General features: G+C 31.8%; 1 protein-coding gene across 2 annotated transcripts in view; it reads right to left on the reverse strand.

Moving 5' to 3' along the window:
- The window catches only part of LOC129750673 (histone-lysine N-methyltransferase ash1-like), a 41,572-nt gene that overhangs the window by 21,688 nt on the left and 4,353 nt on the right, over window positions 1-15,531 (reverse strand). For both annotated transcript variants that reach the window (XM_055745675.1, XM_055745674.1), the window contains exon 2: window positions 2,158-2,831. In XM_055745675.1, the coding sequence (XP_055601650.1) occupies window positions 2,158-2,468 (311 nt within the window). In that variant the 5' untranslated portion in view covers window positions 2,469-2,831. The remainder of the gene's footprint in view (window positions 1-2,157; window positions 2,832-15,531) is intronic.

The raw sequence follows: 15,531 nt of genomic DNA on the forward strand, positions 1-15,531 counted from the left end.
TAAACATACCCAAAACATACATCAAAAGTTTTAAGGTTGATGGAACACCAAATTGACGTAGTCAGAAAAATATTGGTTTTACCAGTTATTTTTAAGTTTTCAAAAACATGCGATTTTCACCCTACTAAGAAAAAGGGGTAAGTTGCAACAAACTCTGTTACTTATGAAAAATCAAATGAAAACATTTGAAAATTTATAGTTTTTGATACATTTGTGATGTCATAACGTATAAAGCCTCAATTGCAGTATTTTTTTTTTGTTCGAATTAGATTTTACATTTTTCTATTAAAAATGTTTTTAACCCTCCAAAGCCGTTCGGGTCAATATGACCCGAAGCGCACATTTCAAACATCTTTATCATCATTCCAATATACTGATGAACTGGTAATTTTGACAGACCAAGTATGTTCTATGAAAATAATGATCAAATCAACGCCAAAAAATTAAAATTTGAGTTTTGAAAATCGGTTCATTGGGAAATGAAATACAGCTAAGCAAAGCCAAAATTGGATGCCGTTCTTTTAAAGTAAGATTTTTTTCTACCGGAAGATTAGTCATAGCGGTCAACACTTTCATTGGACCCCAACATAACTATACATTGTCGGGTAGATGGATTCTTGACGAGTTCAAACATTAATAAAACAGTTAAATACAGAAAAGCTGTCAGAAGTTATGAGTATTTTAAAAATAAAATTGATTTTTCGGACTTTTTACTTTCTGGACCAGTTTCTGAGAATGTGGTAATATTTATCAACTTTATTTTGAAATGTTGAGTAATTAGAATAAATTATCTAGACAATGAATATAATATCATCAAAATCGGTTAACATTTGCAGCCAGGAGAACGCTACTTTTAGTTGGGTTAGATACATACATCATTGCAAAAGTAGTTCTTAGAATCTTGTTTGGAAAACCGATATCTGACCTAAATACGCAAAAAAAACCGTACCCGATCATATCAAAATAAGAACTTAAACATATCTCAATGAGATATTTATATCTTTTTCAGTTAGAATATTGTTCTCATAATTTTCGACTCTTAGTTTTTTGAATCTTGGTTATATCTGATTTTGATTGGCATTCTTGAATAGGATTGAACTCACTTTCAACGATAAAGAATTTGTTTCAAATTGTTATAATATATTATAACCGTATCTTATTTGGATATGCACATAACTTTCCATGAAACACGAAGTCAACGGCCCCAATCGTAATTTAAGAGTTTCGCTAGGGGATGAATAAACCAATTGGTTTAAAATCCCAAAAAAAAAATAGTTTCGCTCAGCAGATTCATAAAATTGAATCAAATATTTGGGATACCAAAAATGGAGCATGATTTTAGCAAATAGTGTGGGTTACTGACATTCCACTAGAAATTTTTCTCGAAGCATTCATATCTTGATAAGTTATAATTTTGATAGGATTTGTTCTGCCCAATATCGATCTATGCTATCTGAACCAGATATAATCTTGATAGGAGCATATCAAAAACTGATATAATTTAGCTATGATCGCATAGATTTTTTAATATAATTTGAGATATTTTAACATCCTAGGAGTACTGAATTATAACTCATTTAGATAGAAAAAAATAGTTTCAAAATATCTCATCTTGATATAATTTTGTTTTTCCCTTCTGATCGGGTATTCGACTATTTCAAGTTCAACTGGAAGTGATTCCACCAGTCTTTGATTTTATTTTTTTGAAAAATAAGACTATAAGAGCAGGTTATTAGAGCAAGTTTTAATTTGAAAAATGTTAAAAAAGAAAACAAAATCGACGAAGGGCCGGACTGAGTTTTAAAAGAATAAATTCTACCAGAGGAGATGGTCAAGGAAGTGGATAAAACCTTTAAGGACTGTATGCCAATTTTGGGGATTGCGCCGAAAGTGTCTGCCCCTACCGTTCCTAAAATCAAAGGTTTAGCCTAAAATTCACAATAGAGATGAGGAAGATAATCTCGGGTGTAAGTAAACGCACCTACCGAGAAAGTGGCTAAGTGGTCATTGGACGAGTTTAAAAGGATGCCGAAACTCTTCAGATTGTGTTCAATATATGTATAGTGTTCATACCCTATCGAATTTTGCTAACTTATTTCAATACAAAATTATAATCAAGTTTTTTTTGAGTGGTTTCATTTTCTTCCTCGAGCCTACCTTGTCACACTAAACTGCTGCTGCAGTTGATGAGGCGGATTTTGTGGTTGTTGTTGAGCCTGTTGCTGCGACTGCTGTTGTTGCTGTTGCTGATTAGATGCCGCATGATGCTGCTGCTGCTGCTGCTGCTTGTCCGAGCTCTGCTTGCTGCTGGTTTTGCTCGTCGACGCCACCGAGGACGAGTCGGAATCGGACGACGTATCCGATCCATCGTCCGAATCCGACGACGAGGATGAGCTGGAGCTGGACGAAAGCGGCGATTTGCCCGGCGGGTTCGAATCCACCGGCGGGGTCGTTTTAACTGTCGTCATTACTGTCCCGATTGATTCTGTTGACGTTTGTTTACCACCCGCTTGTTATTTTTCTAAGATTGCTTTGATTTTTTTTCTGGCTGTTGTTGATTCACAAAACAGCTCGCTTCCCCCTAATTTTTACGGCGAATTTTGTGCGTTTCGTCGTTGTGGGTGTATTATTTTTCAATTCTTGTTACAACTATACTGGTGTTCCTTTATGAGTTCAAACGACGCCTCCACGTCGTTCCTCTTGGCAGAAACGAATTTCGGCACAGGTTGTTGATGTCGTCAACTTAACCTTCTGCCAGCTGCTGCCCAATTACTGGCCCACGTGTGTTAGAGGATCGTTGTCGAAAAGTACAAAAACATTGAACGAGAGTCCTGCAAGAGAAAAGAAATTAAAGAGAATTAAACGTCGTAAGCATTTGGCGGGAAAAACGCAAAAACCCCAACTTGCAAGCCTGCAATCCCCTTTATAAAATGGAATTAAAATATAATGCAAAACCACCCGCGGTTTTTTTTCATGCGCTCTCAGCAAGCTGCGAACGTTTGCTGTTTTTGGCAGATGGCAAGAATGGCAACGAAAGAAGAGAACAAGCGGAACTGCAACAACCACAACTCCACTGTACTGTCGAGGAAAGGAAGAAGTTTTATTCATCACATTTCTGTCGGTTTGGTCCGTGTTTGAATTTGTTGCTGGGACCGAACTTTTTGCAGTTGAAAGTGCTGGCCAAAAAACTCCGCAGAAAAAAATTACCTCTGAATGGATAAACTTTGGCTTTATAAAACGGTCTGATTCAAGCTAAGGTAAGTCATCCATCAATTCACTGATTTAAAAACAAAAATTGATGCCAAATTTAAATATTCCCTTATTTGATTGTAAAAAACTAATTTTTTGTTTTTAAATTCTCACTACCTTAAAAGTGTTTTTCTCTTTTAAGTAGTTTCTTACTATTTCGAGTGTCACCTTCTAGTACACGAAAGCTTCCGGATTATTTTTTCCTAACTTCCCCCGAACTCGTTTAGGGTGTTCCTGCTTGCTGTCATTGGAGGTGGTTTCCTATTTATGACTTTCAACAGCAGCAAACAAAAAAGTTAGTTGCAGCAAAGTTGCAATCAACAACAGTTGAATATGGAAATTAGAATTCATTGCTGATAGAAAAGGCAAAGAGTAATTAAGGCAGTAAATTGTTTTATGAAAAGGGGAAAACTTCTTGACCAGAATCGGTTATGGTAAACTTTGCAGATTAAAAAAAAAATGGTTGAAGTCATAAGGTACTTTCAAGCAGTAAAATTTCAAATTGACTGAAAAAGTTCTTAAATCTATTGAGTTCGGCAAAAAATCGTCACTGACTACACTTTGGAGACACTCGATTTCGTTTGTTGGATTAATTTTCCAGCAGTTCGAAATGTCGATTCCAGAGTGGGCATCGATCGCTTTTAATGAAATGCTTTCCCAGTTGGAAAGTGCCACCCGACCTCAAGGAAAAATTTACAATATCGACAATTTTTCCTACAGCTGTCAAATTTTACAGGGTTGAAAAACCGACGATTATTGACTAAAATAATTTTGTTCGAAATATAAATATTAAACATACTTTTTCATTTCGAAATTTTTCCTGATTTTTTTATGATTTTGTAGATTTTGTCATTTTCATCATTTTATCATTTTTGTTTTTGTCCTTCTTGTCATTTTTGTCGTTGTTATATACGTCACTTTTTCATTTTTTTAATCTATGTCATTTTTGTCATTTTTGCCATTTTTGTCATTTTTGTCATTTTTGTCATTTTCGTCATTTTTGTCATTTTTATCATTTTTGTCATTTTTGTCATTTTTGTCATTTTTGTCATTTTTTTTTTTCATTTATGTCATTTTTGTGATTTTTGTCATTTTTGTCATTTTTGTCATTTTTGTCATTTTTGTCATTTTTGTCTTTTTTGTCTTTTTTGTCTTTTTGTCTTTTTTGTCTTTTTTGTCTTTTTTGTCTTTTTTGTCTTTTTTGTCTTTTTTGTCTTTTTTGTCTTTTTTGTCTTTTTTGTCTTTTTTGTCTTTTTTGTCTTTTTTGTCTTTTTTGTCTTTTTTTTTTTGTCTTTTTTGTCTTTTTTGTCTTTTTTGTCTTTTTTGTCTTTTTTGTCTTTTTTGTCTTTTTTGTCTTTTTTGTCTTTTTTGTCTTTTTTGTCTTTTTTGTCTTTTTTGTCTTTTTTGTCTTTTTTGTCTTTTTTGTCTTTTTTGTCTTTTTTGTCTTTTTTGTCTTTTTTGTCTTTTTTGTCTTTTTTGTCTTTTTTGTCTTTTTTGTCTTTTTTGTCTTTTTTGTCTTTTTTGTCTTTTTTGTCTTTTTTGTCTTTTTTGTCTTTTTTGTCTGTTTTGTTATTTTTGTCATTTTTGTCATTTCTGTCATTTCTGTCATTTCTGTCATTTCTGTCCTTTCTGTCATTTTTGTCATTTTTGTCATTTTTGTCATTTTTGTTATTTTTGTTATTTTTGTCATTTTTTGTCATTTTTGCCATTTTTGTCATTTTCGTCATTTTTGTCATTTTTGTCATTTTTGTCATTTTTGTCATTTTTGTCATTTTTGTCATTTTTGTCATTTTTGTCATTTTTGTCATTTTTGTCATTTTTGCCATTTTTGTCATTTTTGTCATTTTTGTCATTTGTGCCATTTTTGCCATTTTTGTCATTTTTGTCATTTTCGTCATTTGTGTCATTTTTTGTCATTTTTGTCATTTTTGTCATTTTTGTCATTTTTGTCATTTTTGTCATTTTTGTCATTTTTGTCATTTTTGTCATTTTTGTCATTTTTGCCATTTTTGCCATTTTTGTTATTATTATCATTTTTGTTATTTTTGTCATTTTTGCCATTTTTGTCATTTTTGTCATTTTTGTCATTTTTGTCATTTTTGTCATATTTGTCATTTTTGTCATGTTTGTCATTTTTGTCATTTTTGTCGTTTTTGCCATTTGTGCCATTTTTGTCATTTGTGCCATTTTTGTCATTATCGTCATTTTCGTCATTTTTGTCATTTTCGTCATTTATGTCATTTTTTGCCATTTTTGTCATTTTTGTCATTTTTGTCATTTTTGTCATTTTTGTCATTGTTGTCATTTTTGTCATTTTTGTCATTTTCGTCATTTTTGTCATTTTCGTCATTTTTGACATTTTTGTCATTATCATCATTTTTGTCATTTTCGTCATTTTCGTCATTTTTGTCATTTTTGTCATTTTTGTCATATTTGTCATTTTTGTCATATTTGTCATTTTTGTCATGTTTGTCATTTTTGTCATTTTTGTCGTTTTTGCCATTTGTGCCATTTTTGTCATTTGTGCCATTTTTGTCATTATCGTCATTTTCGTCATTTTTGTCATTTTTGTCATTTTTGTCATTTTTGTCATTTTTGTCATTTTTGTCATTTTTGTCATTTTTGTCATTTTTGTCATTTTTGCCATTTTTGTCATTTTTGTCATTTTTGTCATTTTTGTCATTTTTGTCATTTTTGTCATTTTTGTCATTTTTGTCATTTTTGTCATTTTCGTCATTTTTGTCATTTTTGTCATTTTTGTCATTTTTGTCATTTTTGCCATTTTTGTCATTTTTGCCATTTTTGTCATTTTTGTCATTTGTGTCATTTTTGCCATTGTTGTCATTTTTGCCATTTTTGTCATTTTTGTCATTTTTGCCATTTTTGCCATTTTTGTCATTTTGTCGTTTTTGTCGTTTTTATTATTTTTGCAATTTTTGTCGTTTTTTTTCGAAAATCACGGCTATTTTTACATTTTGAATAATTTCGTCAAAGTTTACAATTTTGAGAATTTTGACAATTTTGGCGGTTTAGACAATATTGGCAATTTTGATAATTTTGACAACGTTAATTATTTAAACAGTTTTAACAATTTTGACAATTTTGACAATTTTCACTTTTTTACAATTTTGACAATTTTGACAATTTTCACAATTTTGACAATTTTGACAATTTTGGCGATTTCGACAATTTTGCCAATTTTGAAAATTTTGACAATTTTGAAAATTTTGACAATTTCGACAATTTTGACAATTTTGACAATTTTGACAATTTTGACAATTTTGACAATTTTGACAATTTTGACAATTTTGACAATTTTGACATTTTGACAATTTTGACGATTTGTACAATTTTGACCATTTTGACAATTTTGACAATTTTGACAATTTTGACAATTTTGACCATTTTGACAATTTTGACAATTCTGACAATTTTGACAATTTTAACAATTTTGACAGTTTTGATAATTTTGACAATTTTGACAATTTTAAAAGTTTTAACAATTTTGACATTTTGACAATTTTGACAATTCTGACAATTTTGACAATTTTCACAATTTTGACAATTTGGCAATTTTGTCAATTTTGGCAATTTTGACAATTTTGACAATTCTGACAATATTGGCAATTTTGATAATTTTGATAACGTTAATTATTTTAACAGTTTTAAGAATTTTGACAATTTTGACACTTTGACAATTTTCACAATTTTTACAATTTTCACAATTTTGACAATTTTGACAATTTTGACAATTTTGACAATTTTGACAATTTTGACAATTTTGACAATTTTGACAATTTTGACAATTTTGACAATTTTGACAATTTTGACAATTTTGGCAATTTTGCCAATTTTGCAAATTTTGACAATTTTGACAATTTTGACAATTTTTGAAATTTTTACAATTTCGACAATTTTGACAATTTTGACAATTTTGACATTTTGACAATTTTGACAATTTTGACCATTTTGACAATTTTGACAATTTTGAAAATTTTGACATTTTTGACAATTTTGACAATTTTGACAATTCTGACAATTTTGGCAATTTTAACAATTTTGACAATTTTGACAATTTTAAAAATTTTAACAATTTTGACATTTTGACAATTTTGACAATATTCACAATTTTGACAATTTTGACAATTTGACAATTTTGTCAATTTTGACAATTTTGACAATTTTGACAATTTTGACAATTCTGACAATATTTTCAATTTTGATAATTTTGACAACGTTAATTATTTTAACAGTTTTAAGAATTTTGACAATTTTGACAATTTTCACTATTTTTACAATTTTGACAATTTTGACAATTTTGACAATTTTGCCAATTTTGCCAATTTTGACAATTTAGACAATCATGACAATTTGACAATTTTAAAAATTTTGACAATTTCGACAATTTTCACAATTTTACAATTTTGACAATTTTGACAATTTTGACAATTTTGAAAATTTTGACAATTTTGACAATTCTTACAATTTTGACAATTTTGACAATTTGGACAATTTTGACAATTTTGACAATTTTGAAAATTTAACATTTTTAACAATTTTGACAATTTTGACCATTCTGACAATTTTGGCAATTTTAACAATATTGACAGTTTTGATAATTTTGACAATTTTGACAATTTTAAAAATTTTAACAATTTTGACAATTTTGACAATTCTGACAATTTTGACAATTTTCACAATTTTGACAATTTTGACAATTTGGCAATTTTGACAATTTTGTCAATTTTGTCAATTTTGACAATTTTGACAAATTTGACAATTCTGACAATTTTGGCAATTTTCACAATTTTGACAATTTTGATCATTTTGACAATTTCGACAATTTTGAAAATTTTGGCCATTTGACAATCTGACAATTTTGATAATTTTGGCAATTTTGTCAATTTTGACAATTTCGACAATTCTGACAATTTTGGCAATTTTCACAATTTTGACAGTTTTAATAATTTTGACAATTTTGACAATTTTGAAAATTTTGGCCATTTGACAATTTGGACAATTTTGACAATTTTGATAATTTCTAAAATTTTTTAAATTTTGAAAATTGGAGCAATTTATTAATTTTTACAATACTGAAATTTTTTTGATGCATGCAGTAGTAACTGAAACTTTAATTCTGAAACTGAGAAAACATTTAAAAATTCGTTAAAATATTTATCAATGCTGCACCTTTTGAAGAACCTTCAAAAGAGGGTTATGGAATTTTTAGATAGAAAACAATTGGAGGAATGATTTTTAATTCGGCACATGCAACAAACAATTTTTCTTCGGAAGAAATGTTGACAAAATAGGCTGAAATCCATCAAAAATTGCTCAAGCTATTGAATGGCGTAGTTTCCGAAATGTGTTTCCCTCGAAGCACTTAATCATTTATCGGGGACAATTGAGTTTACCTGTTCAGGTGTAAAAATGGGCTCTGGCTCTATTATGTGCCGATAGGCACGTTAACCTGTCATCTCGTACGTAATTTTCGCAGTAGAAACAGGTACCACATTTGTTTCGAGAAGAAGAAAGAAGTCACTCTGTACCGATAACTGTCAGTGATTAATGCTCTCTAGGGAAAGTTATTGAGTCTAAGCACAGGAACAAAAAAAAAAACCAGAAGCCAAAAACGAGCCAGGAGCAAGACAAACTGTCTGGCTTAGGACCGCACATTAGAAAGAATGAGGCCCTGTCATCGTTGAGGGGAGTCACGTACGCCCAAAACATTTTCCTTCTGCTGCCTGTCTGTGTGCCCTTTTAGAGTCTCCTAGTCCTACGTGGCTAGAGCAAGCAAGAAAATCCCCCGGATGGAAACGGCAAAAGTGATAAAAAATCCTGATCATAAATCACAGCCTTAGGTCGACCCCGACCCTATCTCGTTTGCCTCGGTTTGGTTTACGAGTATGTGTTGTATCTTGCTTGTGTCTTTTTGCTTCTAATTTCGTTATTCATTGCCATTCCAGAGCTGTTCCCCGGTAATAAATGGGTTATGATGTTCAAGGTCGTCTGCCATTCCGATAGAAGTAGATAGATACCGAGTATATGATGGGCAATTTGTTGCATCATCTTATCGGGAAGAGTTGCTTACCAGTTGCATCTCTACTATTTGACCTTTGAAGTCGTTTGGAGTTTGTTCGTGTGTGCGATGAGAGCGGGGAACATATCGTCACTAATGAGCAGAGGGTTGAGCACAAACGAGCCTCAAAGGAAGTCGTGGGCCTGAGCTGGAAGCATTAGGAATGTTTTCCAGCTCAAATGACATTTCCCAAATGCCTTGAGCCATACGCATACCAATTTTTACGTGTTTCTGACGAAAGAAAACGTCAGCCCGTCGTCTTCCCGGAACGATTGATAAGCCCTGGAGGTCAAATAGAAACGTATCGAATGGGTATCCGTTGTTGCAAAGCTTGATTCATCGTTCCTGTATCCGATCCGATAGATTTTGCGGAATTTTCATGATCTTTACTCCAGCTCTTCAGCTTTGCAGAAACCTTGGAAAGTTAATAAACTTGACGAGAATTGATTGAAGAATCAATATATCTTTATATTTTTGCTTTAAAGACCATTTTGAATCCTTTCATCGGTTCCTTGTTCGCCAATTCTTAGTGTATCATTTAGAAAAAAGAAAAAAATATTCTACAAAATATAATTTTCTATAATAGTGAACTGAAATGTAATGCACGACGTTTTTGATCAACATTTTGAAACATTTTTTAATTGTTTAGTTGATTTTTTTTTCAATATTTCGCATTTGAAAAGCTTAAACTTATAAAATCATTCTAGTTATATGAGACACTTGTACTGTCCAATTTACACCTACTAACTATTAGCCTATTTACAACTTATTACCTAACTGCTTTAGGTAAATTAAACATGCACATTAGACTGAGTCGATTTGGGGTCATTTTTGAATTTCCCAAACCCCGGGGTCTTAAAAGCTTCGTCTTGGTCCAAAACTCATCCACGATTTTTTGCAGAGTTTTTAAGTAACGTTTACATGAGTCAATTTGAACTTTTAGGTTTGTATGGGAAAATTGAATATTTTGTACTGAAAAATCAACATTGTTTCTGTTTCTTTTGTAGAGCCGAACCAGCTAACAGTTTTTGTGCCAATTTATAAAATTCTTAAGGGAAATTTTCCGCTGAACAACTTTGTCGAAGACCTAAACTTTGTATCTCATTAGGAAAAAAAGTTTTAAGCTTTTTAACAGGGTAATGTCTTTTGGCATTGCTGAACCATAAATTCAATTGACATCACTGCTGGAGCCTCGCGAAGTACAGCATGGAAAGTAATCATGCAATATCTCGATAGGCACCCTGCAGTGATGTCAATTGAATTTCATGTTTATCAATGCGAAAAGACATACCCCTATTAAACTGCTAATAACTTTTTTGCCTAAAAAGATACGAAGTTCCGGTCTTCGACAAAGTTATTCAGCGGAAAATTTCCCTTGGGAATTTTATAAATTGGCACAAAAACCATCAGCTGGCTCGGCTCCACAAAAGAAACAGAAACGATATTGATTTTTCAGTACAAAATATTCAATTTTCCCATACAAACCTAAAAGATCAAATTTACTCATGTAAACGTTACTTAAAAATTCTGCAAAAAATCGTGGATGAGTTTTGGACCAAGACGAAGCGTTTTAGAACCCAGGGATTGGGAAATTCAAAAATGACCCCAAATCGACTCAGTCTAATGCACATTTCCTCAAGATAGTTTGATTTTGCACACATGCATGCACATTTCCTCAAGATAGTTAAATTTGGATCCCAGATATTCAAACAATATCAATAACTCTCAATGGTTATGATGCACATTAGACCGTTGCGAAAAGTGACTTTTTATTTCCATATGTTTTTTCGATGCCTTTTGGGTCACCAAACATCAATGTAAAATTTGAGATGATATGGTTGTTTCCTGAGTTAGCGCAACGCGTTTCAATTTTGTATGGAAGAAGAAATTTTTGCACATTAAATCATCCAGAAAATTCAAATGAGCTTGAAATGAAGTCGGTCTTTGATTTTTGGTTTTGACTATTCATAAGCTTCATTTTTTGCTTACTTGCCAAGCAGCTAAGAATTTTGGCGTTTCAGCGCACTTAAAGCTAAGTATTTTTTTTAAATTATTTTATGCCACATATGGAAATTTCAAGCGTCATTAATATGGTAGGATGTAAAACATGATTAAAAATGTGTAAATATTTTTGGATTACAAATAGCTTAACTCTATTATAATGGGTAAGAGGGGGGTAGGACAGGGCATCAAACGAGCGGAAAACTGATATACAATGGATTGTGGGTTCAAACCAGCCGGAGTATCTCGGCAAATATGGAATCATGAGAAGGATACTATAGTTCCTTTTCATAATTCTAAATTTGTTTCGAACAGTTGGAAGAGAGTTTGGTGAGTCAAACCTATCCCAAACCAGTGGTAACGGACCCCTTGGTAGTGCTGCAATTATTGTTGATGAGTTAAGCATGAACAATATTTGAATGTGCGATCGAGACTTTCCGTACCGACTCGGGTCGAAAGACCTTTCAGCCACTGGTGGGTCAAACATACATACATACGTACATACATACTTGACAAGCAACTAAGAATTTTCTGATAAAAGTTATAACCATTTCAAAATAAAAAATCTGAATCCATTGAAAAGTAGGGGAGGTAAGGGCATAATGGCCACATTAAGGAAAACGCTTATTTAACCATAGAGAACAGCTATAATATGAGAATGACATCATTGTTTCATGTTCAGACACTCAAATAGTCTATTGACTAATTGGATGAAACTTGAAAAAGTATATAAAAACGTTTAAAAATGCATTTTAAAATTTTTTGCCGAAAGCTGAAAACCAGTTACTGTAGGGGCAAAATGAGAAACCTCCTGAGGCAGTATAAGCACAATTAATCGGGGCACGATGAGCGTTTTCTGCCGGGCAATCTAGCAGCGAATTCGACTGTAATCAGTTGACTCAAGTTCAATTCCTGGTCAAGGTGATTTTTTTTTCATGATCGATGCATTTTGCACTAAACGGTGAGGCGTAGATTCATCAAACAAAGCAATAACAAAATAATCTAGGTCTGTTGGTAGAATTCAAAGAATTAACACATGCTCATACATTATGTTTCTGGTGTTTTGTTTGACGGATGATGCTTTGATGCTATTAGCCGTGTAATGTAACAATAAAAAAAATCATCCATGAATATTATGTGAAAAAAAAATCCCCTTGAACAGGAATCGAACTCGAGTCTACTGATTACCTCTCCGACACCTTACCAATAGGCCAAATCGACAGATGAAACAAGTTAAGCTGTAGCTCTATTATTCAGTTGACTTCATCGAGTTGAATTCGCTGCTAGATCATACGGCAGAAAACGCTCATCGTGCCCAGATTAAAAGTGCTCTGTTCGCCCCTGGTCAACAAATTTAAGTAAAAACGCGTTTTAAAATTAAAGTGAAAAATTAACAAAAATATGATGGTGAAATTTGAGAAAAAATGTGTATCATGTTTCAGAGCGTAAATTTCAAATCAAGATGATTTCAAGGTCATAAAAGCTTATTTCGTGGTGCTCAAAAATAATATTTTCGGCTGAATCAAAGCAATCGAAAGATTCCTTTTAATTCAACCACGGTAAATGAAAAGTTCATATACCAGTATTTCGATAGCAACTTACTACAACTTCAGTTCACAGTCTGTGTGAAATTTATATAATGTTTGAGAATTTTTAAGGAAAATTGTATGTTTTTATCGGCTTTCAAGTGATTAACTATTTACAAAATAATTTGTCAGATGATCCAAAGGTTACGAGCTACTTTTGGCTTTTCACTCCTCTTTAGTGGACCTTAAATTAAATTTTTTTAACATAGTTTTCCATTTTATGAGAATGTTTAAAACTTACTTCATATAGCCATCTTCTAGACTACTACCACTACTACTTGCAGTTTTTGAATACTTTTGGTTTTGATATAATGTTATGTGAGCTAGAGTTGCCGAAAAAAATTCTGTTTATGAGAAAAAAAATCTGACTTTCTGTGATTTTACCCAAAAATTCTGTGATGGTTTTCTGTGATACTGTTTCCTTTAATTTCATAGGAAATCCATGATAAATTGGGTCTTTTTTACTTTTAAGTTCAGTAAAATTACCATTTTTATCTTACTTTACTGAATGTCAAAATAAAAATCTAAATTTTATATTGGCCAAAAAAATTCACTGAAATCTGTGAATTTTTCGAAATTCTGTTTTCTGTGACACAGATTCTGTGATGAAATTTTGCTCAAAATTCTGTAAAATTACAGATTCTTCTGGGATTTCGGCAACCTTGGTGTAAACTGACTTTAACGAAGGTAGCCAAAATATCAACTGACCGTAACCTGGCAAAATACGGACATTAAATTTCAACATTTTCAACCCCAAATCGGGACAAATTAGATCAAAATCATGAAATTATTCAGTAACAATTAAGCAGAAAAATACTAAAAACATTTTTTACAAACAAAACACGTCAGCAAATTTTGAATCGTATATTGGTCTTTCAAAACCCATACATGATTATGTAGATAAAATTTTCTAAAAAAAAAAGGTTTTCAGACGCTTCGGAGATTTTTAAATTAAAAGAATTCAATTTGACTTTTTTGAAAGATGTTGAAAAAAAAATGAATCAAACCGGGCGAAATGCGGGCTGTTTTGAAACAAAATCCGGGCAGCCCGGTTGTAGCCGGACTTTTCCTTAATTTTGTGTCAAATATCCGGCCTGGCGAGCTTATCTTAAATTTAATTGATTCTTTTAATTTTAAATAGATTTAAAGCTTATTTGATTTTTTTTTTTGGTTTAAGTTCACTGCCGTTCCATCCAAGCAAGATTGTCACATGTGGAAAAACGTGCAAACGAGAAAAACGCGATTGAAATTTCAGCTTTATTTTCAAATTTTCTTTAAAACTAAAAATTCACCGTCAGTTTTTTCGTAGTGAATAGTTCAAGTTAATCATTTTTCAATGTTTTCTGACAAAAGAAGATAACATTTCCTACAAAAAACAGCAAATTACAGCCAAAAACGCCCCGTGTGACACTTTTGCGTAGATAATAATTTGGGAAAAACGTTCCTCTTTGTTTATAAAAATGTATAGTTGAGAATGGATCCTTTAAGTAGTGCCTACCGAAAAATGTTTGTGGAAATTTCTCTGAATAAAACACTCAAGGCTTCTCGCTCCTCTTCCGCCCTTAATTTTAGTGTTTTTTTCAGTGAATAACATTATATTCAACAGTTTAAACTTATCTTAAGAGAATTTTTTGATAAAATTTGCATTTTCAATAGAATTTTGTCTAGTGTGACATTCTTGCGTAGAAACATCAACATAGAGACAACCACCTTGATGAAAATTTCGTATAAGTTCAGAACAAAGTATACTTGTTTGTGTTTTTATTCGAAAGTTAACACTAAAAAAGAGTGTTTCCAGCAAAAAAGTGAAAATGACTCAAAAGTCACATGGGACAGTCTTGCTTTGAACGGCAGTTCATTACTTTAAAATTTTCAACATTTTATTTTCAATGCTGATAAAATTGCAATGTGTTTTGATGTGCTATTTTTTCATTTTCGTTGAAAAAAAAACAGAGGTATGAGGCTTGAAATATTGTTTTCTTTTATTTTATTAACAAAAAAAAATCTAACTCGAAAATTAAAAATATTAGAAATCTGAAAAAATAAATTAGCTATTACGTCGTAATAATGAACCAAATTTTCAATGTTGGGGAAGATCCGAAGACCCCCGGCGCAAATTGTACACGGAAAATCATAAAAAGGTAAAATTTTCGAGATAAAAAGGTGAATGCTTGTGGAAACCAAAAAGGTAACTTGTACCTCACCGAGGTGAAACTCACCTCACATCGAGGTAAAATTTACCTGACTCGAGCAGACAAAAAAGGTAGCATTCACCGAGAAAAAAGGTGAATCCAAAAAACATAAATCTTACCTCGTAGCGAGTTGAAGTTTACCTGAATTGAACTGAATAAAAAAGTATAATCCACCTAGAAAAGAAGGTAAATCCAAATCAGATAAAACTTACCTCGTAGCGAGGTGAAGTTGACCTGGATTGAGCTAAACAAAACGGTACAATACATCTCGAAAAAAGTAACTATTTGCTGAATCCGTTTATTTGAGGTTAAGCTATTTTGCCGTTTCGAAACAAGTTTTGCTTCGTGTCTAATATGTGAGAATCGGAGTAGAATAGCAAGTGTTTTCTTAGATATCATTTAGTTGTGCTGATTCTCGTCATAA

This window comes from Uranotaenia lowii, chromosome 3 (assembly GCF_029784155.1).
Source record: "Uranotaenia lowii strain MFRU-FL chromosome 3, ASM2978415v1, whole genome shotgun sequence".
In the NCBI taxonomy this organism is placed as follows: Eukaryota; Metazoa; Arthropoda; class Insecta; order Diptera; family Culicidae; genus Uranotaenia; species Uranotaenia lowii.